General features: G+C 38.9%; 1 protein-coding gene across 2 annotated transcripts in view; it reads right to left on the minus strand.

Moving 5' to 3' along the window:
- Positions 1–26653, minus strand: part of GAK (cyclin G associated kinase) — a 78544-nt gene that overhangs the window by 9919 nt on the left and 41972 nt on the right. Inside the window, exons 14-23 of one of the 2 annotated variants that reach the window (XM_068926784.1) lie at positions 24410–24532; positions 20851–20984; positions 19396–19590; positions 18134–18251; positions 14683–14762; positions 14184–14377; positions 12095–12244; positions 10683–11159; positions 8467–8637; positions 351–488 (exon numbers count right to left, since the gene is read on the minus strand). In XM_068926784.1, the coding sequence (XP_068782885.1) occupies positions 351–488; positions 8467–8637; positions 10683–11159; positions 12095–12244; positions 14184–14377; positions 14683–14762; positions 18134–18251; positions 19396–19590; positions 20851–20984; positions 24410–24532 (1780 nt within the window). Of the gene's footprint in view, positions 1–350; positions 489–8466; positions 8638–10682; positions 11160–12094; positions 12254–14183; positions 14378–14682; positions 14763–18133; positions 18252–19395; positions 19591–20850; positions 20985–24409; positions 24533–26653 lie in introns of both variants that reach the window. The other variant, XM_068926783.1, reaches the window with a different exon arrangement.

The raw sequence follows: 26653 nt of genomic DNA on the forward strand, positions 1-26653 counted from the left end.
GGGTATTTGGCACATTTGGGTATTTAGAAGAACCAATGAAAGTCCCATTTCCACAAGCACCCCAAGTACAACCTCCCCAGCATTTTACTACATACAGTCTTTTACTATGATTAGAATCACTGTTACTGTAGGCAACTGAAACTATTTGGTTCTTCTCCCTTGAACATACTCTGGAGAGAAAAAAAAACAAAAAAATGACAACTTCAAGCATCTTACTGCTGTAAGCATGGAGTCCTTTAACCAACAAACGGAAAGGCTTGAAGTCACATTCAGCAGTTTCAGTTGCTTAAACTGACCTAGTCTGGAGTGTTTCTTATTCTCTTCTAATAAAAGTATTTAACTCATAATACCTTCAAACAGAGACTTCTTCAGCTGTGGTGATGCCACATTGCTAGTTGTTGAGGAATCTGCCCAAGAATCCCATCCACCTAAGAGGTCAGGGTGGCTTGAAGACGATGATATTTTAGGTGGCTCTGCTGTCAAATTCCCTAGAAAAGAAACCCATGATTATCCTTTAAGAAGAGTCTCCTTCCCTGGAGATATTCAAAACCTGTCTGGATGTGATCCTGGGCAATATGCTCTAGGTGACCCTGCTTGAGCAGGGAGGTTGGACTAGATGATCTCCAGAGGTCCCTTCCAACCTCAACGATTCTGTGATTCTGTGAAAATCATCGCATTTTGCCAAGAATATCTGTAGAACTGTAGCCACATTGTCAGCTGGCCAGCTACTTGGCTTGCTTAAATTCCTGGTTAGTTTGTTACACTCCATAGCATGGCTATGTGCTCTTAAGCAATACCTAGAAGGCTTTTACCACTGGAATTCCTTCACTTGTATTTTGAAGTTTCCCCAAGCACTTCATACTGAAGGTATTTTCATCCACAAGCACTGCTGTGAATTCAACAGCTTAGGTCTCCTGGACAAAAGGACTCTCTAAGGGATTATTACTTCAGAGCACTCTGCTGTTTGCGACAACACAGCAGGTAATCAGAAAGCAGCAATGCTTCAGAAATGGTGCTCCACGTCACTGAACAGCCCAGCCCTTGTGCTACATAGCTGGAGCCAGGTAACTTCATCGGGTGGATTCACCTCCGCCAGGGAGTGCAGGACAAAGGGAGCTTCTGGCAAACTAAGGCTTCCCTTTTAGGCCCAATACATTAACGAACGTGTGCAATTAAAGAGCAGGATACAGCAGGAGCGTTCTTTTCTGGAAAAGAATTATGAGTTGTCTCCATGGACATGGACCTCCATGGACCATTCCAATTTAAAATGGGTCAAACAGTTAACGTTCAGAAGGATGTAAAGGTGCTAAGACTAACTTCTAACATGGGTCGTACCACACAGGTTTATAATTGCTCTCTTCTTGTTCTCAAATTCTTCCCATTCACATATAGCAAGAGAGAAACAATCTTCAGAATAAGAACTACTATGTAAGGAATAATCCTTCAAAGTTGCATGCCAGCTCTGAGCAGTCCCTTAACCACAGCACGTAGAGATTCACAGTATAGATTCATACCTTTTGAAAACAAGAATTCTTTCACTATTACAGCAACAATCAGTGCTACGGGGGGGATGATGTTTCAGGAAAGCTGGCATGTTTTATGGCTTTCCAAGACATTTCAAAGACCTAGAACCAGGAAAGTTAATCCAACAACAGCCATCCTCACCTAAACAGTGATGTTTTGATACTTTAGGTAGGTTTTAATTACTGTATCATGGCTTTTCACTTCTCTCAGCTTCTCAATTTTACATTCTGAATACTGACCAAATGACCACCTGTTATCTGAAGACCTAGTTTGAGGAATAATTCAAAGCAAATTAAATATCCCTTCTACCACCTCAGTCCCCTGTCTAACAAAGTCCTTACAGCTGCAAAGAGAACATATGATATAATCTGTAAACATGCTGACAGCATATATCACGGCATAGTCACATTTCCCTGCTACATGTAAAGGAAGACAGTAGAACAGAAATAGCTGCCAGAATCTACTGAAGGTATAGGGAAATTTGCAGCCCTTTCTCCAGATTTAAGTTGCATCTGCCTGCCTACAAAATTAAGGGAGAAACAGTATACATTTGCCTCTCACTAGTTAAAACCCCAGCTATCTCCTATACAGCAGCGTTACTGGCTGTCAAAGACTACCCAAAGTCTCCAACAATTTCTATCAGTTCAGAAATCTGCGGTACCATATGCCATTCCCAAGCGTTAAAACAGGCCAGAAAATAATCACTACCAACTTCCATGCTAGAAATAATTCTGGCTTAAACTTGTCATGGCAGGGAGCTTCTCACACAGGCATGTGAAAAATGTACAACCACTTACTGAATTAACACTTTTCCTATAATAAAACCAAGGACAGAAATAAGAAAGGATAAGGTTACCTACAGCATATGAAAGATTAAGAAATACTTAGAGCACACCAAGGGGGTTTGTAACTGCTTATTTTTAGGAGCAGTCAAATTAATAACCCACTGAACAAAGCAGGGAATAGCCTACTGCTGTAAACAGCAGTAAATTCACTGTGAATAGCTACTGAAGCCATCGCTTCTCCCCATGTACATCCGCAGTACTTCCATGAAAAATTTGAGAGAACGCACATAGTCTCCCGGGCGCTATGTACCAATATACCGAACAGGAAAAAATGGCACACGTGCCTATTTCCAGAAATAGATTAATCTTTTTAGTTGTACAGCTTTGGCATTACAATAGGTTTTAAGATTAAGAGATCTGTAGTTGTCTACAGACATGCAACTTACTTTCAAAAATTTTCTGAAGGGCTATGACCAGCCCACGCGTTGAACCTTTTTTCTGTAACCTGGCACACTGGAGTTCATATAGGCCCATTAAGACGGTGGAGGGGAACATCTATCTTAAGAAAGTGTAACACATGAAGCATAGCTATCTACTCCAAAAGCTGAAGAAATTCAGAACGTGAGCAAGTAAGCCCCTCCCTACTTGTTCCTTAAGTTCTTCTTAAAAGGCCATTTTTATAATCCTTTACCACACAACAGTAAAAACTGGAAGGCGGGACCTGATTCTTTTCTAATCACTCAAACGAAGCCAAGAGGTAAGAATAAGTTGACGGTAATCAGATCACACTTCCAGCTTCCCAAAATAAAAGGCTTACTTTTCACTATATTCTATACAACTTCAGTGCATTTTCTTTATTTAACTTGCCACCTACACAGGAAATCCTCTAATCAAAGGCCAACAGGATTTCCTGTGAATTAAGTGACGGGCTTAGTATGATGTAAGGCTTGTTAAGCATGACTAGAACCTGACTGAGAACACAATCACATAAACTGCCTCTACTCTGAGGAAAATGACACTAGTCACTCAAGCTTCCTCTGAAGACTTCCCATGTTTTCTGCTATCTTTTGATCAGACCACTTCATTTTGGCAGCAGGAAATACATTCCTGGCCAGACTTTCATTAGAATTTATTCGCTATTTGTACATCCAAACTAAGCAATTCAGTTTTACAATATGCTCGCTAAACAGATATATCCAGTAAGGAGAAATGGACACTTCATCTACTGGAAATAATTTGCTCTTGCAGATTTGGCCCCTTAAATTTAAGAACAGGTTATAAATTAAGTGAACAGTCATCCCATATCCAAGTCTCTGCCAAGTGACTAAAGCTTTTCACAGAAGATTAAAATATCTTGCAAATACACTTCTGTTGAACTTCAGCTACCATATATTTTTGTATTACAGAAGAGAATGGGTTGACCAATCAGGTTTCCTTTAAGAAATAATTTCCTATGCCAGAACTACATTTTAAGACTCCTTTGATGATTTATTTCAAATTTTAAGCCATATTGAGAAATCCAAGCCCAAAATTCTACTTCAATTGTGTTTACTGCAACAGCATTTCTTCTGGCATTTAAAGAAGCTTTATAATTATTTACTGCCCAAGAAAGCTTACCCATTTCTTTAAAATTTAATTCCAGACACTCATTACTGCTCCAACAATATATTCACAATATCTCATTCCTGCAGCTTATTTTAAATGAATAGTGACGTTATTACTAGTTTATTTTTATGAGTTCAAAATTGCTTCTCAGTTTAACGACCTGATGCTTGCATTTTGCTCTGCTCTTTCAATAAATGACAGATTTGGAAGAATGTTAAGAAAATGCTGCTCTTTGCACTTTCCTCTCCCATCGCTAGTTAGCATGTCCTTCCGCTCATACTCAGTCATTCCTATTAAAAGCATTATAATTAACAGTCCCAATCTTACTGCTAAAAATTGGTGTCAGCAACTGTAACGAATGCTAAAGGATCAAATACATACCTGACTTCAGCTAAACACGCAGAAGAGCTGTCATTTAAAAGGTAAACTTAAAGGAACATGAAGTGTTATCCCAATTTCTCCACTTCTGCAGGGTTTTTAAAGCCTGCATAACAGTTTTAGAAACTGATAAATACTGGGAAGTCATCTCTATTTGTAGAAATGTACAGTATATCAGTAAATTATGGAGATGAGCAAATGGGTACATTTAGAGTATTTTTGCTGATGAGCAGAAATTCTCATCAGTGTTCTTCCAGCTTAAGTTTTGTAAATAAAGAGGTTCTGTGGCGGGTAAGAGTTTTAAAAAAATCTGGTTAACAATTTCCTAAACGTGGTTTTCAAAACACCGTATGTGGGGATAAGATTTGTACAGTCCATTGAAAACATTATTCCAAGTGCTAAGGTTTATTCTAAGCACAATTAAATAAAAGAGACTATCCCACTCTTCTCCTTTCCTTGAAGGGCTTGCAAGTATCCCGCATTGGAAAATAAAGTCAAGATATAGCGGACTGAAAACTGGCTAAGCTACCAGGCTGAAAATGTTGTGATCAGCAGCAGGAAGTCCAGCTGGAGGCCTGGCACTAGTGCCCAATCCCAAGGGTCAGCACTGGGACCAATGCGGTTTAACAGCTTCATCAGTGACCTGGATAATGTGACAGAGCACACGCTCAGCAAGTCTGCATGCAATGCAAAACTGGGAGGAGTGGCTGATGGCTGTGCCGCCATTCAGAGGGACCTGGACAGGCTGGAGATATGGGCAGAGAGCAACCTCATGAAGCTCAAGGGGAAGTGCAGGGTCCTGCACCTGGTGAGGAATAATCCCAGGCACCAGGACAGGCTGGCAGCTTATCTGCTGGACAGCAGCTCTGCAGAGAAGGACCTGGGGGGTCCCGGTGGACAACAAGTTGACCATGAGCCAGCAATGAGCCCTTGCAGCAAAGGCGGCCACTAGCCTCCTGGGCTGCATTAGAAGCAGTGCTGCCAGCAGGTTGAGGGAGGTGATCTTTCCCCTCTGCTCTGTACTTGTGAGGCCACATCTGGAGTGCTGTGTCCAGTCCTGGGATCCCCAGGACAAGACACACGGAGCTACTGGAGCGACCCCTCTACGGGGCCAAAAACAACTGAAAGATTGGAACATCTGTCATTGGACTGTATCAACACGTATAAATATCTGATGGGAAGAAGTAAAGATGACGAACAGACTCTTCTCAGTGGTGCCAAGTGACAGGACAAGAGGCACTAGACAGACTGAAATACAGGAAACTGTTTAAACAAAAAAATTTGCTTTCTATGAGGATTGCCAAACATAGGAACAGGTTGTCTGGAGAGGCTGCAGATTCTCTGTCCTTGGAGATATTCGTGTCATGACTGGACACAGCCCTGACAAACCAGGGTCAGTTAGAGCTGGTTGGAGTGCGGCAGGTCAGACTAGATCTCCAGGGGTCCCTTGCAAACTCAACCATTTTGTGGTTTCTATGAACATAGTAATGTAGAATGGTTAAAATAAAAAACAGTGTTAAGTGGACTGCAGTAGGACTATTGCAATTGGCTCAAGATATGAGTGAACTACCGCCAGACATTTTAAACGCAGCAAATAAAACTGATAAAATTTTAGTTATCGCTACTCTAGGGATCACTTCACTGGTCAAAGCTAAGAATGGCAGCAGAGTAACCAGTAAGCTGAGAAGTCAGTCAGCAAGAAAGCAGTTCAAAGCTATGCAGCATAATCTATGCAGCTGTTCTTCTAAAGCAATACCAAAGTAACCCCTCTTCCAACACAGCACATTATGAGAACTGGAATAAAACTTCCTGCCAAGAACTCCACCTCTTTCTCCTTAGGATTTTAGAAACTCAACTGAGCACATACAGCAGGGCCTCTATGGTTAAGCAAATAGGTAGCAGGATTAGATTTTGGGCAGAGAAGATGCTCCAGTGATTAGTGTCCATCAAATCTTTCACTGAACTGCAAAAAAAAATTATCTTCTGTTTGTCACCTCATGCAACAGTGCCAGCGTCATAACTGAAAGTGGCACGAGAGCGGCAAACATGCAAGCATATACGTAACAGCCGTATTAATTTCACATTAAAGTCAATAAAACAGAAGTTGTCCTAAACTATGGTATAAAAAAGTGCAGAGAAGAACGTTCTCATCTTAGACTACCTGCTGTTTCGGAAGACATCCACAAGCGAATGAAAGAAAAAAAAACATAGAAAGACGACGCAACAGATATTTATGAGGAAAACCACTGGCAGATATGGAATAACCAAATTTTCACTTTTTGAAATAGCCGACTCCAATATCAAATCTTAATCACTTGTTCCCTTCACACATGTTCCCATCCTCAGAGAAAAGGCTTCTCCAGGTCTGCAGTCTTCCCCTCTCCCCAACAGCCTTTTTAAGTCCCCATCTTCTTGTTTAAAAAAAGGCAGATGAAAAGTTAATCCCACAAATTCTACTTCTGTCAAATTTGTATTAACATATTGATGAAGAGGAGAAACAGTACAACTACGTACACACTGCTACATTTTGAAAGCCAACGAGAAAGCAACCACCCTGCTCCCCTTCCTCACCAGTTTCCTAAGATCATGTTTCTATTTAAAGAATAAGCACACATAAAAGCTCCACTCTGTAATATTTTAGAAATAACACACTTAGGACGGAGATAAGAGAAGACCTAACATATTACAAAGCTAAGGCCTAGCGCTGATTCTAAGTACATAGAGCTTGGGGTTTCTTTAAAAAGTTTGTCCACAAGTACTTCAGGCATTTTGTTATTACGCAGCACTTCTGAGTTCCTTTTGAAATATGGCTGGATATTATCCTTAATTTACAGCTATAGTTACTATGGCGCAGTTCTGAATTTTAGTTAAGTAGTGGACTTATGAACAAACAGGATCCCTGCTCTTCAGCCCCATGAGTTTCTTCCACACAAAGTACTTCAGCTGACTCTGCAGATTTTTCAAGCCACCTAAATCACTATGGTATTTTAAATTTTACAGATAGGGTAGTGCAAGTTTTCACAGCAAGTTCGCTATATGACAATATTCCTGCAAATGATATCGTGCAAGTAACGCTCTTCAATAACAGTATATTTATTGCAGATACATGTTTTAGTTTGCTTCTAACAGATAACAGATATTCGTAGAACTTAAACTCCAGAAACATAGGATCTTTGGTGTCCTGTTGGTGCGTAGTCCTTTCACATCAGCCAGTGCAAAGATGACTCTTACTTTTATTGCAGAAGTTGAGATTTATAGAAAACAAAGCCTCAGAGGCTTTTAAAACAGGTCAGTTATGATTCATATTAAATAACTTTCCTTTAGCACAGGCAATAAATTGGCCTGACAGTATCTGGATTAACTGATCATTTTAAGGGTTGATACTCTAATATTAAAGTTTTCCTCTTTTCCAAGAGATTTCTGTCCTCCAGTCCTAGCTGGTAAGTACTGCTGCAATACCATCAATTCCTTGCATTCCTAGTTTTTCCCACTTAAAAATGCACATGGTTAGTTTGCTGATTATCACTACCAAGTCTGTGAAGTGTTGATGACATCAATTTGAGGAGATACGAAAAGCACAGTTTAGCTGTGTCACTTTAAATAGATTTTAAAATGAATGTATGAAGGATAGGTTTCACCAAGAATACGTCAGAGAAACCAAATGACACAGATGAGATTAGAGTATTACATAATGTATTCTGTAAGTATATTATCAGAACGCATTCAGGTCAAGAACATCCAGCTAGCCTTAGCTCGCCTTTAAAGACGCTGCTGTACTCTTAACTCACTTGAATTGCTTGTTTCTCTTCCAAGGCTTGAGAAAATCTTTAACAGAATAGAACTGAATAGAACCACAATAGCTTTCTCTTATCTAGACAGCACATTTGCGAGTGTTTGTGTATCCTCAGTTCTAAAAGCTCAGAGGAAAATCAAAACCTCAACTGAAGGCTAGCAATGCGAGAAGTTCTTGCATCAGAACCATAAGAATGACACACACAGCAAAACCTTGCTACCTGGCACATATGTATCTGTGTTCCCAGAGCATGGAGCTAATTAAAACAACAGTCAACAAGTGGATCTACTCAGATACACTAATCCACATTGATTAAATTGAAAAACAAATGCACTGAGCAGCAGAAACTGTTGACAAACAGAACATCAGAAGCACACTTACCTAAGTTTAAGAAGTCTGAGCTGGAAGAAGGTGGAAGCGAACCATGCACGGAAGGAAATGTACCAGATGTAGACGTTGAGTTTGGATTAAGAAAATCTCCAAAGAGGTCTGGACCAGAAAGGGTTGGATTCTCAGGACTCGATGACATTGTGAATGGATCAAAAGGATCAACTAAAAGAGGTAGAAAACAAGTATCTTATGATACATTTTAGGATTTATGAAATTACAGAAAAAATTGTATATCCCTGGGGTCACGGTACAGTTCCTGTTGGTAACCGAACCAGCCTAAAGAGTTATTTTGTGGCAAAGAGTCATCATCGTCCCTGCCCCCCGACAATGGTACTTTCATGCTCTGAAAGCATTTCAGCTATACACAACAATAGCTCTCTTCAAACATAAATCCTTACCAAGGCTGCATATATTCAATCACATATTACTTTCCTTCACGTAAGGCACTCCTTAAGTTTTAGATGTTTCTTAAGAATGCCTAATAATGCCAAAAATCTCCCAGGAACTTAAACAAAACACACTAAACTATTAAAGTCAAATAAAACATTCATACTACCGCTCTGACTCGAAGGCATTGGTGAATCTGGGACTGAAAAAACACGTCAACTCAAGAACGAAAGTCAGCAGAAGCACAGCTTTCAGCAGGTCTTTACTGATCACAGTGAAGAAAACTAATTGGAAGCGTATTTATAGTCAGCATGGGGTAACATGTGACAGTCAGCTGGAAGCAAGGCTCCAGATCTTCCCGTTACTGCTGCCCTCTAGGTTCAAATCCTCAAAAGCCCAGGGACTCTTGCCAGATTCACACAAAAGCTAAAGAGGAGAAATAATCCTGCTATATAGCCCTAGCGCATCATGAGGCAGTAGCTTACATCGCATACACTCAATAACACTTCAAAAAACCCTAGATTCTCATCTATACAAGCTCTTTTATTGCAGCACTGCACACGTACAAAAGCTCAGGTACAAACGTGGTGGGCAAACTGAAATGCAACAGGGGCCAAATATTCCTATTTCTGTTACTATCTTTCTCTCCTGAGCCAATTCAAAGGTAGAATGAAACGCATATGTGACTACTGCTCAGGGTTTTTTTGGAAGTTTATATAGTAAGAAAGTTAAACAAAGTTAAGGAGATAACAGTTCTGTTCTATAGACTTCTGCCTATGCAAAAATTGATTAAATTGATTTCCACATTGACTGCAGTAACAAAGACAATTCAATAGAATTACTTCAGAAGACAGAAGTACTAGAAACCACGTTAAGTGCTACAAATAACCATACGCAGCTGTACTTGGATTAAAGCTGTCAAACCGAGTGCATTACCCCTGTGCAAAAAGGCTAGACCTTCTAACCATTTCCTAATTACTTCACTAATATTCTTAAAAATCTTACTGTAGTACTACACTCAGGGAACTGTTACGTACGAAAAGTTTAATCAAGTGACACAAGGAGCTAGCAATGCATTGCTAAGAACAAGACCTCTAAACTAAAACACTTTAAAGACCAGTTAGGTAGCAGAGCATAATGTTCTCTTTCAGGATAAAAAACTGCCAACATCAGTAAGAGCAATAAGGAAACAGCCATTTGCAGTAGTATTATCCCACTGGTCTAAACAGTAATCTACAGGATTTCCAGTTGCCTAGCAGTCTTATCTGATTAACACACCCAAAAATCCCATACAGCCATTTAACCCATAGAGCACAGCTCTCCACCACGTCTAATGCTACTAATCTACGTAAAATGTAGGAACGTAGTAAGTCTTTACAACTCTGTATCTTAGCAAGAGAAGTTCTTCACACCTGAATCTAAAAAAAGATCCAACATATATAATATTTGCATGGGAAAGCTACTGATTCTTTAAATGCAGTGAATTTCCTCGAAAAATAAAAACCTACACTTGCCTGTTTATACGATCACAGGATACTGCCAACATGTAACAAAACATACTGAAAAACTTTGTCACTGATGAATCTGTTTTTCCGATAACGTAAGAATTGCCTCTTTATGAACCTGAATCACATGAACAGTTTGACATACAGCAATTTGTGTCCGCTTCATGCGGTAATAGGCTGTTCTATTCAGATTCTTGCTATAGACAGACATGCCTTCAGGGTACATATCAAAACGTGATACTCATTTTCTGAGTGCAACGCAGACTGTTTTTAAATGTTGGCCAGTTTAAGAGCTCTGATGTTGAATTTACATACCAGAAGACATGGCTGCTGCTGAAGATACAGTCTGAGCAGCAACTGGATGCTGAGACTGACTGCCGAAAAAGAAATCGGTTCCTTGTCCAAGAAGATCTCCAGTGGGCTCTTCTGAAATCTGTGGTGTGTTACCCACAAAAAGATCATTCAACAAGTCTGCATTGCTTGATGAAGAATTCATTTCTGAGATAGGTTGTTTCTGTTCCAGTGAAACATCAGAGTCTAGTCCCAGTAAATCTACATTCTCTTCAGGAACAGGTTTTTGTAACGGGGCTGGTGGCGTTTCAAAACTGGCTTCAAAAAGCAACTCTCCTTCTGGGGTAGTAGAGTCTTTTTCGTCAGTCACTGCCCTTTCTTCACCCGAAAATGTAGGGAATTCCTCATCAGAAGGATCACTCTCCTCCCGGTCATCAGTTAGTTGAACACGATCATTTCTGGATGAATTGTCTTCTACTCCACTTTCTGAACTTTTTCCATCTTGAAAAGAAATAACAGCTTTAGATTATCAGCTTTAGATTATGGTTCTCCTGCCAACTAGGAGAAGACAGGCTTATGTGGTGAGACTATGTGATATCAAACCTTGATTTACCAAGGCTTCTCACACAAAAGAGGGAAGGGGAAAAAAAACTAACCACTACCTACCATATCTGTACATAGGGCAGGCAAAGGAGCAGCTCTTTCCGTTTTAGCTCAAGCATTCTACCAGTTATTAGCCAAGTAAATAGGAGTTCTCCAAGTACAAAGCATAAGCATGAAAGAACTGACACGTACTCAGAGACAAAAATTACAAATTTATCTACCATACCAAAAAATAAGCCACCGCAGAAGGGTGGCTTTTAGACTTTTAGAATAAGACTGATTTGGACACGCACCTCAGTACGTTATGCCATGTACGGCTTAAAGAGCCTTCATTTACTACTGCTCAAATCTGATACCATTCAATGGCAACATATGCAGTTAATACAATTTCTCCATCAGAGGTTAGTCCAGGAAAATGATTTGTACATGCCCTATGAAGTTATGCTTTTTCCAGTCCATATAGAATTACGCGGACCCTTTGGAACTTACTGGCTAGTCTACCTTTTCTCCATTCCACCACCACCATAAATGGAGCCATGGAAATGCAAGACTTCCTTGCAGACCTTTAAGAGTAGCATTTTTGCAGAAAAATGAAAGATTTGCTCAGCATTTATAGGATTTGTACAATAAGAAAAAATCATTACTGGATGTTTTCCCAAATGAAGCTGAACATTTACTAAGCCGCAAGGCTCGCTTTATTTTAAATAGTTTTTTCTCTTGATCTGGTGAAATGGTGATTTTGCCTTATGAGAAAGCCAAAGGAACAACTGTAGAATTCACTGGAAAGCGTACGAGACAACATACAAGAAAGTTACTTCAGAGAAAAACCCTACCTTTCCAGTCCAGAGAATGAAAGAAGTTATTTGCATCAGTACTACTGCTGTGTGGAGATTCTGTCTCAGTAGGTACGCTTTCCGAAGATTGCTCCAGCTGGGACGCTTCTGCTTCATATTGTGCAGTTGAACCTGGCTGTCTAGGCAGCTCTGGTTTCCCTAGAAGATTAGATTTTGAACTGGGATCCTTAGAGAGGTACTTGCAACAAACTCAGCGCTGGTCAACCCTAACTGCACAGTAGCTGGTATCTGACTTACACACACTGATTATTATGGCAAAATCTGTCTCAAATCAGCTATTACTCTGCAAAGAGAAAAATCCTTTAGGTTTGAATTTAGGATTATTAAACCTATTTCAACTGTAAAGACCTGTAAAAGCCTATTTCCAACTGCAACATTAAATTAAGAAATCAGACCAATTGCAAAACTCAAGCACTCATTCAGGCATTCTACTGAAATTTTTAAGAAATTTTAACCAATTCTTTTAGTTGCATCTAATCATTCACAGCCCATTTGTACCACCATTTCTAAATCAGGCAAGAGCTACAAAGTCTGCAGCAATTTAAGTGAAGGAACAGAACGTTAGAAAAGAGTGAGTGCAGCTACAGAAAGTACCTGGAGTATAAAGCTAGATAATACTACAGAGCTGTCAACAAGTATCTCAAAATTTTTGAGTTAAGTAACATACACTACGTGCTGCCCTTAAGCACTCCTCATATGTCTTATTTCTGAATCAGATACTAAGTGACTCTTGTATTAAACTGAGTTGAGCTGGGTTACCTGATGCTGTAACACCTCCCAGAAAGGAAGGCTTCCTCACTGCAAGAAAGATCAAGACTCCCTGAATTTATGAGCCTTCATCCACTAATTTGGAAAGAAGACGCATGCTTGGGAGAAAGCTCTTTATCTAAATTTAAATATTAGACCGGTACACCTCCTTCTCCTTAGTCTACTTCTAACTAACAGAAATGCTAAAAAATTCTATTTCAGAAGCACAAAGAATATAATTAATGAATAATGTCAGTTTATCTAAGGAGACAGTTCATTTAAGGAGTTTTATGGAACATGTTCATAGGATAGGAGGAAGCAAGTGTTATTGCCTCCCCACAAGTTTTGGTAAGAAATGTTTTCAATGCAATATGAAGCCCTTGCATTTCATTTCTAAATCAAAAAGTAAAAGTGATTTGTTTAAAATGAAAGCTGAAGAAAGTAAGAGTAATATTAAAGATCCTAATTTTCAGTGAAACACCTTGACTTCAGCGAGCTGATAGCTGTGTTCACAAAATGATTTTTAAATCAATATATGCTAAGTTAAATAGAGAACGGCTTAAATCATAATGCAAGTACAGCAGAACATATCCTGCTAAAAAGATAAGACAACAGCAGCTATCCTGTATCAAGAGAAATGCAATTAAAACATATGGAACTAGAAAAAGAGTAAGACCTCATGTATGGTATACTAGAAGCATTGATCACAAATAATGCGTTTTCTAAACCAAAAGCACAGACAGCATTGATGAAAATGTCAAAAACAGAATTATTGGCACATGCAAAAAGATAGATATTGGACAACATTAACCAGAATTAATAGAGACATCTACAGATTAAGAACAAAACATGCAATATTAAATCCTCCTGGACCACATGAGGCACACAAGAAATTAAATAGCAACATTACCTGGCTATACAAAAGAAAAATCTTGATAAAAACATTTTCAGTTAAGAACATTTTGAAGAATGCTCAAGATAATTAAGTGAAGTGATAATGCCAATTTAGCCAAAGATAATTCTTTCAAGATATCTGTTTACAAGTCCTGGCTGTCATAATTCCATTTGTTAAAATCCCTCCAAATAGCATTTTCGAAGCTTTAAAGCAGGCAAATTTAACAATCGCAGAGCTAAGATAAAGATATTTATCCTCCAATAATCTATTATTGGACAATAATTTATATTCCTTCATAAAATACAACTCTTTGAAGTGATATTTACAAAAGATATATTTTCAGTTTGACATCTGAAGAAATGAAACAAAATACACCCTCAAGCACTAAGTGCATTAGAAAATATGTTCTCTAAAGAGATTCATTACCAAATTTTGATAAAATTTCTTGTTGTTCCTCTCGGGTGGAGAATAGGATCTTGGGGTTCAGTCCCTTTATGTTCATGTTTTCCCATGGTGGCTGTTCACAGCTAGGTCTGTCTCTGGGTTCCACCTCTACTTCCAGATTGACTTGAAATAAATCAGGATATTTTTCTTGAATGTCACAAGCATCCAGATCATACCTGCACAGACACATACAAGTAAATTGAAGCTATTGCCTAACTTGATTAAATTCACTGCAACCCAAAACAGAACTTTAATGAAATTAGTATAAGGCTTAAGACATGTCATACTTTTTAATGTCTTCCAAAAAAATGTAAAAAGGTACTTTTGTATTGTGAAGAAACTTTCAGGTTCACCGAGGTGAGGAGAGAAAAAAAAAAAAAAAAAAAGAATCATATTATTGCAATGGATCTCCCGATTTGTAAGCTTGATAGGTTTGAAAGAAAACTTCTTCCAAATTATCTACAAAAGGGTATCAACATACTTGGCAAATTTCACTGTGGTGGCATTTCGGGGCACAAAACCTGTGTGGAACTGAATCTGGAACATCTTCATTGAAGCCATCTGTTGGAAACAATAAATACAGGGGAAGTCCATAATTTCACACAAACAGTAGGCACAGTGCTCTGCTTTTAATACAAAATATTTTCAACATTAAAACATGTTAAAGCGTTCATTTTGCTACCATTTTAGTTTATCTCCCTACTTCATCTTGAGTGGCTTGAATGCCAATTAGGAGAGAATGTAGACAAATCTAAATGTTAATATTCAAGTGTGTAGCACCTTTGTGAAAGTATTCTCCACAAAAAGACCTTGAACCAGACACCTTTTTCATATTAGCTTCAAGGAGACCAAAGGCTGTCAAGTAGTTCCAGACCCTGTCATGAAGGCTGGAACTCCATTACCTGTGTTACACTTTTCAGAATAACATATACTAGGGAAACCTCATCTTGTTCAAAAATCGTACTAGACACACTAAGCAAAAAATTTGTCATAGAAAAATGACTCTATTCAGTACAGGAGGAAAGGATCTCTAACGCTTATATTTAAAAGGACTTTGTGAAAGACATGCAAGAACTACCTTTTTTCCTCTGCAACATCAAGTCAGGCACTCACTTCCAAGAGAATTAGTGATTCTTCCAAAATGTCCATGTAGCTCCCATTTTGCACAAAGCCAAGAACAAGCTTTGATAAACCCACAATATATTTGTTCCCTGACTTGAATTGCACACAGATATTCTCGTAAGTCCTTACAATGCAAGTGATAAATAGACCAGTAAAGAGGACCTAATAAAAGTAAATTCTGAAAGCTTTCATTTAAGTGTGCACTCATGGAACATCATAAACCAAAAGTCAAGTGACTGGAGTCCAGTTGCTTTCCTACAGACAACCCAGTACACACGCAGAACTCTGAAGACTACAAAAGCAGAACGTCAGGATTCATATCAAACAGATAAAACATTTCCTCTGTCATAGTTAGGTTTCCTGAAGAAAAAATAATCAGGAGTCAGTGATGAGAGCGAAGGTTACTTACGTACCTGAGCAAGTTGCGACTTCTTTAAAGCAAGCATTTGCCCTGCTTCAGTCAGCCATACTCGAGCCTTGTAAGCCCTACCTAGACTCCATTAAGTTCCACCAAATCACAGCCTTAGGATCCTGAAGGTTATTTTGCTGCCACCAACACATCTGAATCGGTATTGTGACATGCCGTTTCAATGGCAGAGGATCAGACAGTGTCTGATGAAATGTGCGCAAAGGATCTTACACCGAGATATGCCAGTAGTTGCACTGATTTCCATTCAACAGTTACTTAAAACCTTGTCTTCTCTCAAGCCTTGCCTCTTGTCCTGAAGTCTGCCTTACCTGCTCATTGAAAAGTGATGTCAACAACCTAGCACGCTTTTCCCGTCAAGTCAGGACTCAATGCTTACTGAATAAACCTTGCATGCTTCATCTCAGGAGCATAACCTCTCTTTTAAGCAGTTGGCTTTAACAATATAACTTCCAGCACGTTTTGAAAAAAATTGCTTTGTCCTTAAAAGGCTAGAGTATCTTGTAACCTTCCATCCACTAAAAGCAACTTTCACTGCCTTGTCAGGCTTTGTAGAACAAGAGATACAAAATCAGCTGTACCTGTACTATCCTATGTAAGCACAGACTAGACAGTCACAACGTCAAAAATCTTCTGAGTTGTCCTCTTATTGCCATGTACTATAGGACATTTATTTCAAATTTTCCCTACCAACACCTGTTAAGACCCAAAATCCACCTCTGCTTGGCTAGTGTCACAGGCAGGCACCAGTTCTCTCCTGTACTTCAAAGGTCTTTAACATTGTTCCTCTCTCATGGAGTCGCAAATGCTACCAGAAAAGAGAATGAAGACCTCACATAGCTGGAAGAAGAGTTTTTTTTCCCCCCCCTTGCAGGTGAACCACTTAGTTTTCCCAACACTTACCTGAGCAAACAATTCATTCCCCACGGTAAATCTGACTCCAGTAGATCAATTTACTCAATTTACTGCTAAAGCCTTTTGGTCACGCCAACTTAGTAACAAGCCCAAGAAAAGGAATTAAAAATCAATTTATCTGATCAGTCAGAAACCTATTCCGAAATACATGCGAACACCTGAACATTCTATTAGATCAGTTTTCTTAAACCCTTGCTATGGCACCTCCTAGATGAATCCTCTCTCAAATTAACTGTAAGCAAGTGGTAGACCTTCATGGTGTCTAACTCTAGGCACTTAATGGCAATACTGAAGTGCAGTAATATCTCCATACAAGTTTGATAGCACTTCCGGGAGCAGTTTAGACAAAATAAAATTAAAGTATACTGAATATTGTTCCATTAAAGTTCCAAACCAGGACCATCACAAAAGTATGATGTTACAACGGTGTATCATGTTGCAACAGACAGCTGAGAAAATTCTAATCTGTTCCAATTAATGGATAAATGCCAGAGACACCAAGTGTCAACCCCATCAGTGAAACTGACACAGAGCACAAGAACACGTTAACCTTGGCTGAATTTTCCTCAGTTGTGCACTTTCTTTACAGTGCGCTGAAAGAGGTGGGGTACAACATTTTCCAGAGGCACAAAGTCTTGAATGTTTGCAACATGACAAGATTTGATAGTTGCCTTCCTACACACAGAGCAAAAAAATTCAGGGAAAAATATGTGTTAGTAATAGATGTGTATGAATGTTCATTTTACCAAAATATGTGGAAACTGAAGTATTGTTCTAAGAACCCCTGGATCAAATTTTATAATGCTCAAAGTTACCTTAAAATTTATGCTACTCTTCCCAACTCCAGGTTTCATTTGGCCTGCACTACAGAGAAAAACATGTTTGCGTTTAGAAATTTGAAGAGAAGCTTTATAAGTTTTTTGTGACCTTCTTAGTTGAATTTAAAAAGTTAACATGCATTCTCCCTAGGAAAATGAAAGCCAGTAAGAAAACTGGCTATAAAAAACGCACAGTCTGGCTCTAGAAATAGGGTACAACATAGGTTTTCCAGCCAGCTTCGCGCAGGCAGTCCTTGGAATCCCACTTTTCCCCGTCAAGGGGAAAAGTTTCCCCTTCAGGTTTCCCCTTCAGCTGTGATTTGTGTGTACAGAGTTTTAAAAGTCTCACCTGTTGTGCAACTTAAAATCACTTCCTAGAGAAATTGGTTACAGGCTTTCCATGCCAAGACAACCAATACTATTGCAGTGATTTCCAGAAATGTTTACCAAAACACTTATGTGCAGAGCACTAAAGAGAACGGACATACATTCAGGCCTGAAAGAGCTGAATTCAAACATGAAAACCTGCAACATTTAATTGAGCAAACAGTAGTAAGCAAAATCAGGTACTAAATGAGATCACAAATACAGTGGAATAGAAACTGCAGCAATAAAAGCAAACCCTCTGCACAGGCTGTTAAGTTTATTACCTTGGCTTGCAGTCTGCCCCCTAGTGTTGACCTGGCATGATAGATCACAATGAGAACATCCCCTTGGACTGTTACACCTAGCGGAATTATTGCTTTCCCATCTTCAATTTTGAACTCCCTGAAAAAAAGCATACCCATAGTTAACCTCATTTAAAAAAAATATATACCAGCTTTCCTTATCTGTTTAGTTCGCTTTCTGCGAGCCATTCAACATCACCCTACCAAATGCCACAAATATTATGGGGAAAAGACTTGACTCTCTAAATGAAGAAAACTTAGAAGCGGTCTAAAAATAAGCTCAACAGTTGCCTACAGCAGACCAACAGGTACCTATTTAGTCCTGCAGCTCTCAAATCAGATATAGGAAAAACATGCTTCCAAGGAGCTGCTGGAAAATGCAGGACCATGAATAGGGCAAAGGATATTGAGGATAAAGGATGACAAGAGAAAGGATATTACAAAGCAGACTGCTCCAAAAGCTACAGAGAGAACCAGCAGCTGCCTAGAATTATGCTGCTGTGAATAATTTCTTACGTCAGGGCTCCCACTTAGGGACAGTGGTATAGTAAAAGAGAAAAAGTTGTATTTGAACACCCCATGGCTAGTTCTGTCACTCCCTCCAAATTCATGACACTTCCTTACTGGGCTTGGATTTAGAGGGAAGCTAGCAGGGTTTTGATGTTTCCTCTTCCCCTCACTATGTACATCCTGTACCCCTAGTAATATCTGCAATTCCAGCATTGTACCACAACAGCAGAGCTACACAGGAGCTAACAGGTAGCTAAATGCCTGCCTTAAAGCTGCAATGGCTGGGGGATCCTTACTGTTTCTATGACTGAGGCATGAAGTTCAGTTTCAGGGGTGCTGATACACCATCCCAACAACGTTAACAGCCTGGGGTCAACCTTCATCGTTTACAACATATGGAATAAAGGAAAGAGGGTCTTGCTCACCTTTGTCTCCCAATGCCCACTGTACAACATACCCCCCCAAAATAATCCATACTTTTGACAGGCATGTGCCCCATTTGAGACCATCTATTATAACGGCTTTATCTCTTTCTCGTGATTTGTTCCTTCAGGATCAGCTGGATGAAGCAGTGGATTCAGGAGCTTTTCCATTCAGAGTAAGCGTTCAAGAAACTTCCTGCTCAACTGGCATATCTAAAAACACACTTTTTCCTCACAATAAGGACTACATAGTTAAGTTGCTCTAGAAAAACTCAACACGCAGCTTCAAAACAAATCACGACCCGTACTTACTTCATTTTGTCATATTCCTGGGAGGTAGTGGTCACTCTCTCATCCCCCACATAAACTTCACAAAAAGGCCTGCAGCCATTGCGCTGCTTACTGAAGAGCGGAACTGGAGTCATGGTGATTGATTTGACAAAGATCGGCTTGCTGTGAGGAATAATGGGTTCTTCAGCCATCATGTCACACATATATTCAATGTATCTGTCAAAACCAAGAGGCACTCGTTTAACAGAGCCAAATCCTAACAACGGGTGAACACATATCAATTACGTTTGTAATATCCAGCCATTAAACAGTAGCACATAACAAAACAGTGGGAACATTGAACAGCACTTCCAGGAAACAGACATTTTAAAATCAGAATTTCACAAAAGAATGAAATAGAAACGCAGAAATATGTAGGATCTCTAACCAGTCTAAGTCCAGCAATGGTGTTTTTGCATGAAATCCCACTGATTAAATTACAACAGAAGGACATACAGTCCACAAAACCAAACATAGCACGGTGTATGAACTCATCTGCACCTGTGATCCACTTTCCAGACCCAATTCCGGTCTTTGCTTTACTTCCTTAGCTTTACATTTATTTACTTATTAGACAAACTAGCCACTCTTTCCAAAAAACCTTACAACACCCTACTTGGAGAATTATTTATTTGTATTTTACACACACCGAATCAAGGTTATGCACAGTTCTGCAACTAGCAATCCAAAGCTTCCAAAAGGCACTCTACATGTTGGGCTAGCTGTAACTCAACCTCGTTGATATGAGTTACCTAGTAAAGGGCCCACTAAGTATATTTCAAGGCAATCTCTACAGCAGCATAATCTGCCATTTGCATTTCATTAATCCTTACTTCTCACCTTTTCTAAATGTGACTTTCTGCAGAAGCACCTTTATTACTAGCGTCACTTGTTACTGAGACCTCATTGTTAAAGATCTAACAAAGTACATCCGTTAATTCAAATAATCAGTTTAAAACACTTCAACATATAGGAAAGTCATTTCTGCACGCACTCCTTTGAAAAACAGAAAGTATTCTCTTATCTGCCAAACAAGAATTATACTGCTACTCTTTCCACGGAACTTGTACTCTTCTGACACACCGAAGTCTACAATTACTACACACTGAATAGAATACCATGCACAGGTGAGAGTAGATTTTATACTTAAGACTGCATTTCAAAAGCATGCTATATCCTTGCTTTCATTCGTAACGTTGCTTCACTACAGATTATATTGGATTCAGTAGTAACATGAACAACATGAGTAAGGTCTTACAAAATTCAGAACTGTTTTCTCTACTCATGACACCTGTTTTCCTGAATATTGCGGTTCTAATAAAGCCACTTTTGAAATGGATTTATCTTCCTAAAAAGCATTCTGTAAGAATAGCAGCATATTCACAATTGTAGAAATGCTTGCCTCAGCAGCACCCTACAAACAGACTGATACCATACCTTTTATGAGAAGGCCAAATGCCAGGAGGACAGCGTTTCATACTGAACATATAAACTGCAGCCTCAGCAGTAGTGAAGAGACGACAGAAACATAGAAAAGAACAAACTACAACAGCAGATGCTGCTCTTCCATCCTACAAAAAAATGGCAATTTTGTTATTAAAGCTAGTGGAAAAAGCATTACAGAAGTTACTGAAGAACATGCTGCCTACTTTATGTAATAAAGTCAAGCTCTAGTGCAACCAGAACTGAAATTTGAATCTGAATGTGAAAGATTTTCATTTTATTTCAAGAAGATTAACTAAAGATACTACAAATTATCTGCTTGCTCAGATGTCAATAATATGGCCTGCAGCGTTCAGTTTGAGGTTCATTACCTTACTATCACTAATACCTGCTTTCAAGTCTGCTCTCTGGCTGCTGCCTGAGACCCAATTTCAGTCTTTTCCTTGGCCAATAACCCATTGGTTTCTGCTACAAGTCCTAAGACGCAAAAGAACTGAGGTGCACTGAACACTGTGCGGGTCTTGTGACTGAAACTGCATGAGACTAATACTTGTCAGGGAAGTATAAGAGAAGGAAAGAACAACGTTGAATCTTAACCTACACTGTTACATAGGCCAGATTCACCCCTACACTATAAAACACTGAAGATTCAGGAGTCAGGAGGTAAAGGTTGACAGGACTTTTCTTGAGTTCTCTTTGCTAGCAAGCACAGAACAAATGTTTCTGTAGTCACGTAGCATACTGATACCCATTGTGTGTGTGGAAGTCGGAAAGAAGGAAATGCTCTTCGAAGCTTGTTTTAAAGTCATTTCCTTCAGAGCCAGGCACGTATTCTAACCACCACTTAGCTCACTGAAAAGGTCTGCCAGCATCAGAGCAGTCAGACCTTTAAAGAGTAAATCAGTAAATATTCATTACTGTTGGCATAACTAGCAAGCCCTAATTACGAGCAACTTGAACTAACACTGAAGTTGGCCCTGCTCTGAGCACGGGACTGAGCCCGATAACCTCCAGAAGTCCCTTCTAACCAGAACTAGTCCATTTCTACAAACCAGACCATGCCTTTCAGTTAAGTATCACACTGATGGAACCAAAACAGTCCCTACCCTGTGAAACCTACTCTTCAGGACAAGACATACTGATGAGTACAAGGGCAGAATAAAACAACACTGACCAGCATGACAAGCAGTGACTTAGGTACATTAGCATTACAAGGCCATTTCCTAATAAAAGCATCACACAGAAGGGGAAAAAAATCATTGTACAAAGAGGTCAACGAGCAAGTCATAGCAAATCCTTTGCAACTGTTCATAATGTCAGAGGGAGACATTGCAGATGTTAAAGACTTCAAAATATTAAGAATATATTATTCATTAGTAAACAAATCCACTGACAGAACCTTGCATTTCAGAAAGAAGTCTGATTGATTTATAGAATGGAAGTAAAAAACTACTGCTAGGACAGAAGGCAAAAGAGTTAAGAACTTGAATTTTTCCTTTTATGTTTTCACAGGACGATGGACTTTGGATATTAAGAACAAACAATCCTCAGGTCAGAACAGTCTTTAATGTAGCAATAAAAAACAGCTAGCTAAAAATCAGAAACAGTGAGATTTTGAAGTTTTTTCCCAAAGCCCCAAAAAGCCAGATGAGATCTGTGGCTGAACTGTTTTGAAATGAAATAACCTTCATAAAGGAAATTAAATAACCTAAGATAACTAAGAAAAGCTATGTTCGGACAAAGGTGTCTGTCAGTGCAGGTGTCTGAAACAGCAGCTAACCATGTTTAAATAGCTGTCATTTATTGAGCTCAAGATCCTTTTGCCACTAAGTTCTATCAAAACGATCCTGTACTCATATATTCAATGACAAAGATATGCAGGTTTTCAAGAAGAGCCAAGACTGCATGCCCTCAAAAAATTATGCAGAGCAAATTATGCAGATAACCAGGAGCTACTACAGCCTCTGGTATATGTGCTACGATATCAACAGAAATACAGGATGGCTATCTTTGGCTATCCAGAAAGTCTTAACTGTAGCTGAGGTCGGGCAGGGTTGCCACATAGGTCTTGTTTTTATCTGCTTGTTTTCAAGCAGAACATTAAAATTATGATTTAAAAACTTAGCAATTCACTTCACAAACCTCAGTCAAGATCAGAAATCCCTTATCTGATCCCATATCCCTCCTCACCATAGGCATGGTTATATCTTTACAGGAACCAACTTCGAAATCATGTTTTGTTATCTGAGAAACTGTCTAAAACATACTCTCTCTCTCTCCCCTAGTAAAAACCATTATTTTCAACAGATTTTAAATCCAAAGTAATATATAGCTAGACAAATCCAAGACACATTACAGCTATCATTCACTTCCAGTAAATCTGGTGCATGCCCTTTGTGTCACATCTGGCACACAACTGTGTATATGTGTATATATGCACATGAGTACATACACATATACATTCACATACACACAAGCTTCCCTCACATCTGCCAAAAAGGAATAAACTAGGTACCTTAAAGGAAGCTAAGGAAAAGATGTTACTAAATGCGGTGCTAACTCATCATTCCTGCTTCTAAACTGCTAGACCAGCAATTACACTGTGACAGTGAGACACTACAGTACATATCACTAATATAGAATTAGATTCCTAACCATACAGCTATGGAAAATCCTATTGCTTTTCAGGAGGTGACATTAACTGAAGTTGTCCTTGCAAAGTTCTGTTTAAGGAAGTACGTTTTACCCAATTAACAAGTCAACTTTTCGACCCAGTGAGGGATATTCCATACGGACCGCCAGAGCATATTAATGACTTGTTTTGAGTGTCTCCAGCAGGATAAGCGATGTGACACCTGTCATGTTTTTATCGCACAGGAAGGTAAAGAATTCTGCATGCAATTCTCAAACATAACACTAACCCCTGTGCTTTCAATTCTTGCACATAACTTTGCCTTTACAATTGTTCTCCCCATGCCAGACAAGAGGTGGCTCTCCATCTAAAGTCTTATTGATATTTTTTGGGCTGTACCAAGGTTAGTGGTATATTAGAGAACAGAGGAAGTCACAATGAAATCTGTTGCTATCAAAGGTAAATTCCAGTAGAATTTCCACAGTCAATTTCTAACATTTTGCAAATGCAGATTACACTGCAGGTAGTAATTCATTCAATAAGGAAAACAGTGGAAAATGCAGTATATACTCAACTGGTACTCAAAACGTGAAGTAAGCGCTCTGTACAGCAAAACAGCAGATTGACAAAAAAGCAAACAATGCAAGAGGAGAGCAGATTTTTTTCTCCCAAAGGCTACTTTGCATTAATTCTTATATACTGACTTTTATGTTACATACACAGAAATAAGGGTTATATTATCTTATAGACTGTCAGAAAACTGATGAAAACTGCTTTTCTAAACATATTAAACTCGCATGGAACAGTCTTCAAGTCCCAGAGTGGAGAAAATCATTAATATTCACAAACTGAGTGGACACTAGCACTGACAATATGAATTTGGATTGAGCAAAGCTCTTCAGACTTGAACCCATTACTTACAAGGCAGTGCACAATGCAAACATTTTTCTGATCTTGTTTCAGCCATAAATGCATGTTCTTGCATATACTATAAAGATTCTGAAGATTCGGTGCTCGTCTTGCTGGCCAGCCACATTCAGAAACCTGCAGTGAGAGAGGTAAGTGAGAAACAAGATTAGATACACTTGTATACATTCACAGAGTATAAACTGTGTAGGGAAGAGGCAATTTTACACTGTAGTGTCATTCTCAGGTGGAAATTAAATAAGAGGTTCAAGAAAAGTAGTCTCATACAGTGCAAGCAGCTCTCTATACCGCCAAGCACAACAGATCTTCCTTCCTATCTATAGCTTCCTGTACTACAAAAATCAGCAACTCAAATCTAATCATTTCTTGTTCAACCAAATAATTTCAGCTAGTGAAGCAAACCAGCTTTTAAATTAATTCATACATATATTAAATAAAAAACAGAAAAGACTGGGTTTGTTCTCTTACATTTGTTCCTCATTCAAAGGAAAGCTTTAAAAGTTGAATAATGTTCTTTCTGCAATCAGTGTTACAAGAGACTAAGAAATAATCAACCTCTCACTGCTGAGACAGTATGTTCTTAAAACTGGCTGCCTTATAAGGACACAGTATATGAAACCTGATCCTAGAGCTCTTGAAACTGAGAGTGGATGTTTTGCCAGGCGCAAAGAAACAACTTACAAAGCAAGTTTTTCTGTCTTTTTAACCAGAACTACACCTGCTGAATGTGGAAGACTGAGTTTTGCTAAGAGCCACATGTTTTTTTATTCAGATTGAAGGGTACAAGGGTTGCTCTAAGATTAATTACCTGAACTGACTCAAGTATCACTCAAAAAATTCTCAATGCGATTACCATCATGGCGAACTCAGGAAAAAGGGTGCAAAAAATTTTGACAGTCTCCTACAGTTATTTGGCGTACGTTAGTGTTCTGAAATGGCTGTATTTTTTTTTTTTAATTAAAAGTGCTTATCCTTGCTCGAAATTTAAGTCAAATACTCTTGTTCACAAAAGCTTACACAGTCACCACTGACCAAATAAAAGCAAGCAGCCCTTTCCATTCTTGTTCACCACAGGCTTCTGTGTGGGGTTCAATAATTCACGTACTATACTATCAGTGAAAGATTCATATAGGAGCACTATAGCTATAAACTAGAAATCTGTATGGAAAAACAGGTGGAATCAGAAAGCAAGCAGAACTGGCTTTTGTTTTACAGTTTACATTCTGCTCAGACTAGTTTTGCCATAAAATGCATTCCACATAACATTGCCTTTTCATTCTTTGTCCGTGTTTTAAGCTGTAAACATTCTGATCCACCAACCTAGATCATTAGTAGACTCTAAACCGCCAAACTAATGCCACTTTGCCAGTATCTTTAGATATATGGAACCCTCCTTGTATAAAATAAGATCAAGGAATAATTCAGGTTGTAAGGGACCTCAGGAGATCTCTAGTCCAATCTGCTCAAAGTATGGTCAGCTATGAGATCGGACCAGGTTGCTGAGACCTTTATCCAGTTGGGACTTGGACACCTCTCAGGCTGAAGACTGCTTAACTTCTGGTCAGCCTGTTCCAAAACAGGAACAGAGAAGACTTTAAAGTTGACACTAGTTTTGAAGACAAAGAAAAAAAAAAAAGGATTCCATTCAGATAGTGCACAGCAGGAATCAACAAGCTACCACTTTGTAAATATCTACTAAGCTGAATGTCATGGTCTAGGTATTTCAGAAGCTGTTTTTCTCTGACCAAGTTTAGAAGCCTTGCCAGCACTATCTTTTGCAGGCGCTAGAGAAATACTAAACTTCCTTAGCTTCTTGCACTGCTGCTCTCATCCAGTGTAAGCCACTAACATACAAAATAAAAATCCGTGACTACTACTCATTTGGAATATCTGGATTTTAAAGATGCACAGTGAAAATTTCCCACCATACATACATAATGGCTTACTTTCTAAGGAAAATCTTTGGTTTCCAAAAGACCATGATGTTTTGTAGTTTTCAAAACACTCCAGCCAATAATGAGGGAAGAGGGCCTACAACGGTTTCGACAAGTTATAATCTACTATTACCTTTCAGCTACAGCAAAACAAAACAAAGATCATGAAACAAAATAAATGTCACTAAGATAAACGTACTGAGATATAAGAGTTTCAGACCGTTGGGAGAGATAGCAGCGTTCATATTACCTTACACTGTACCGATACATCGGAATATCACTGCATCGGCACCTCTGACTTATC

Source organism: Struthio camelus, chromosome Z (assembly GCF_040807025.1).
Source record: "Struthio camelus isolate bStrCam1 chromosome Z, bStrCam1.hap1, whole genome shotgun sequence".
NCBI lineage: Eukaryota > Metazoa > Chordata > Aves > Struthioniformes > Struthionidae > Struthio > Struthio camelus.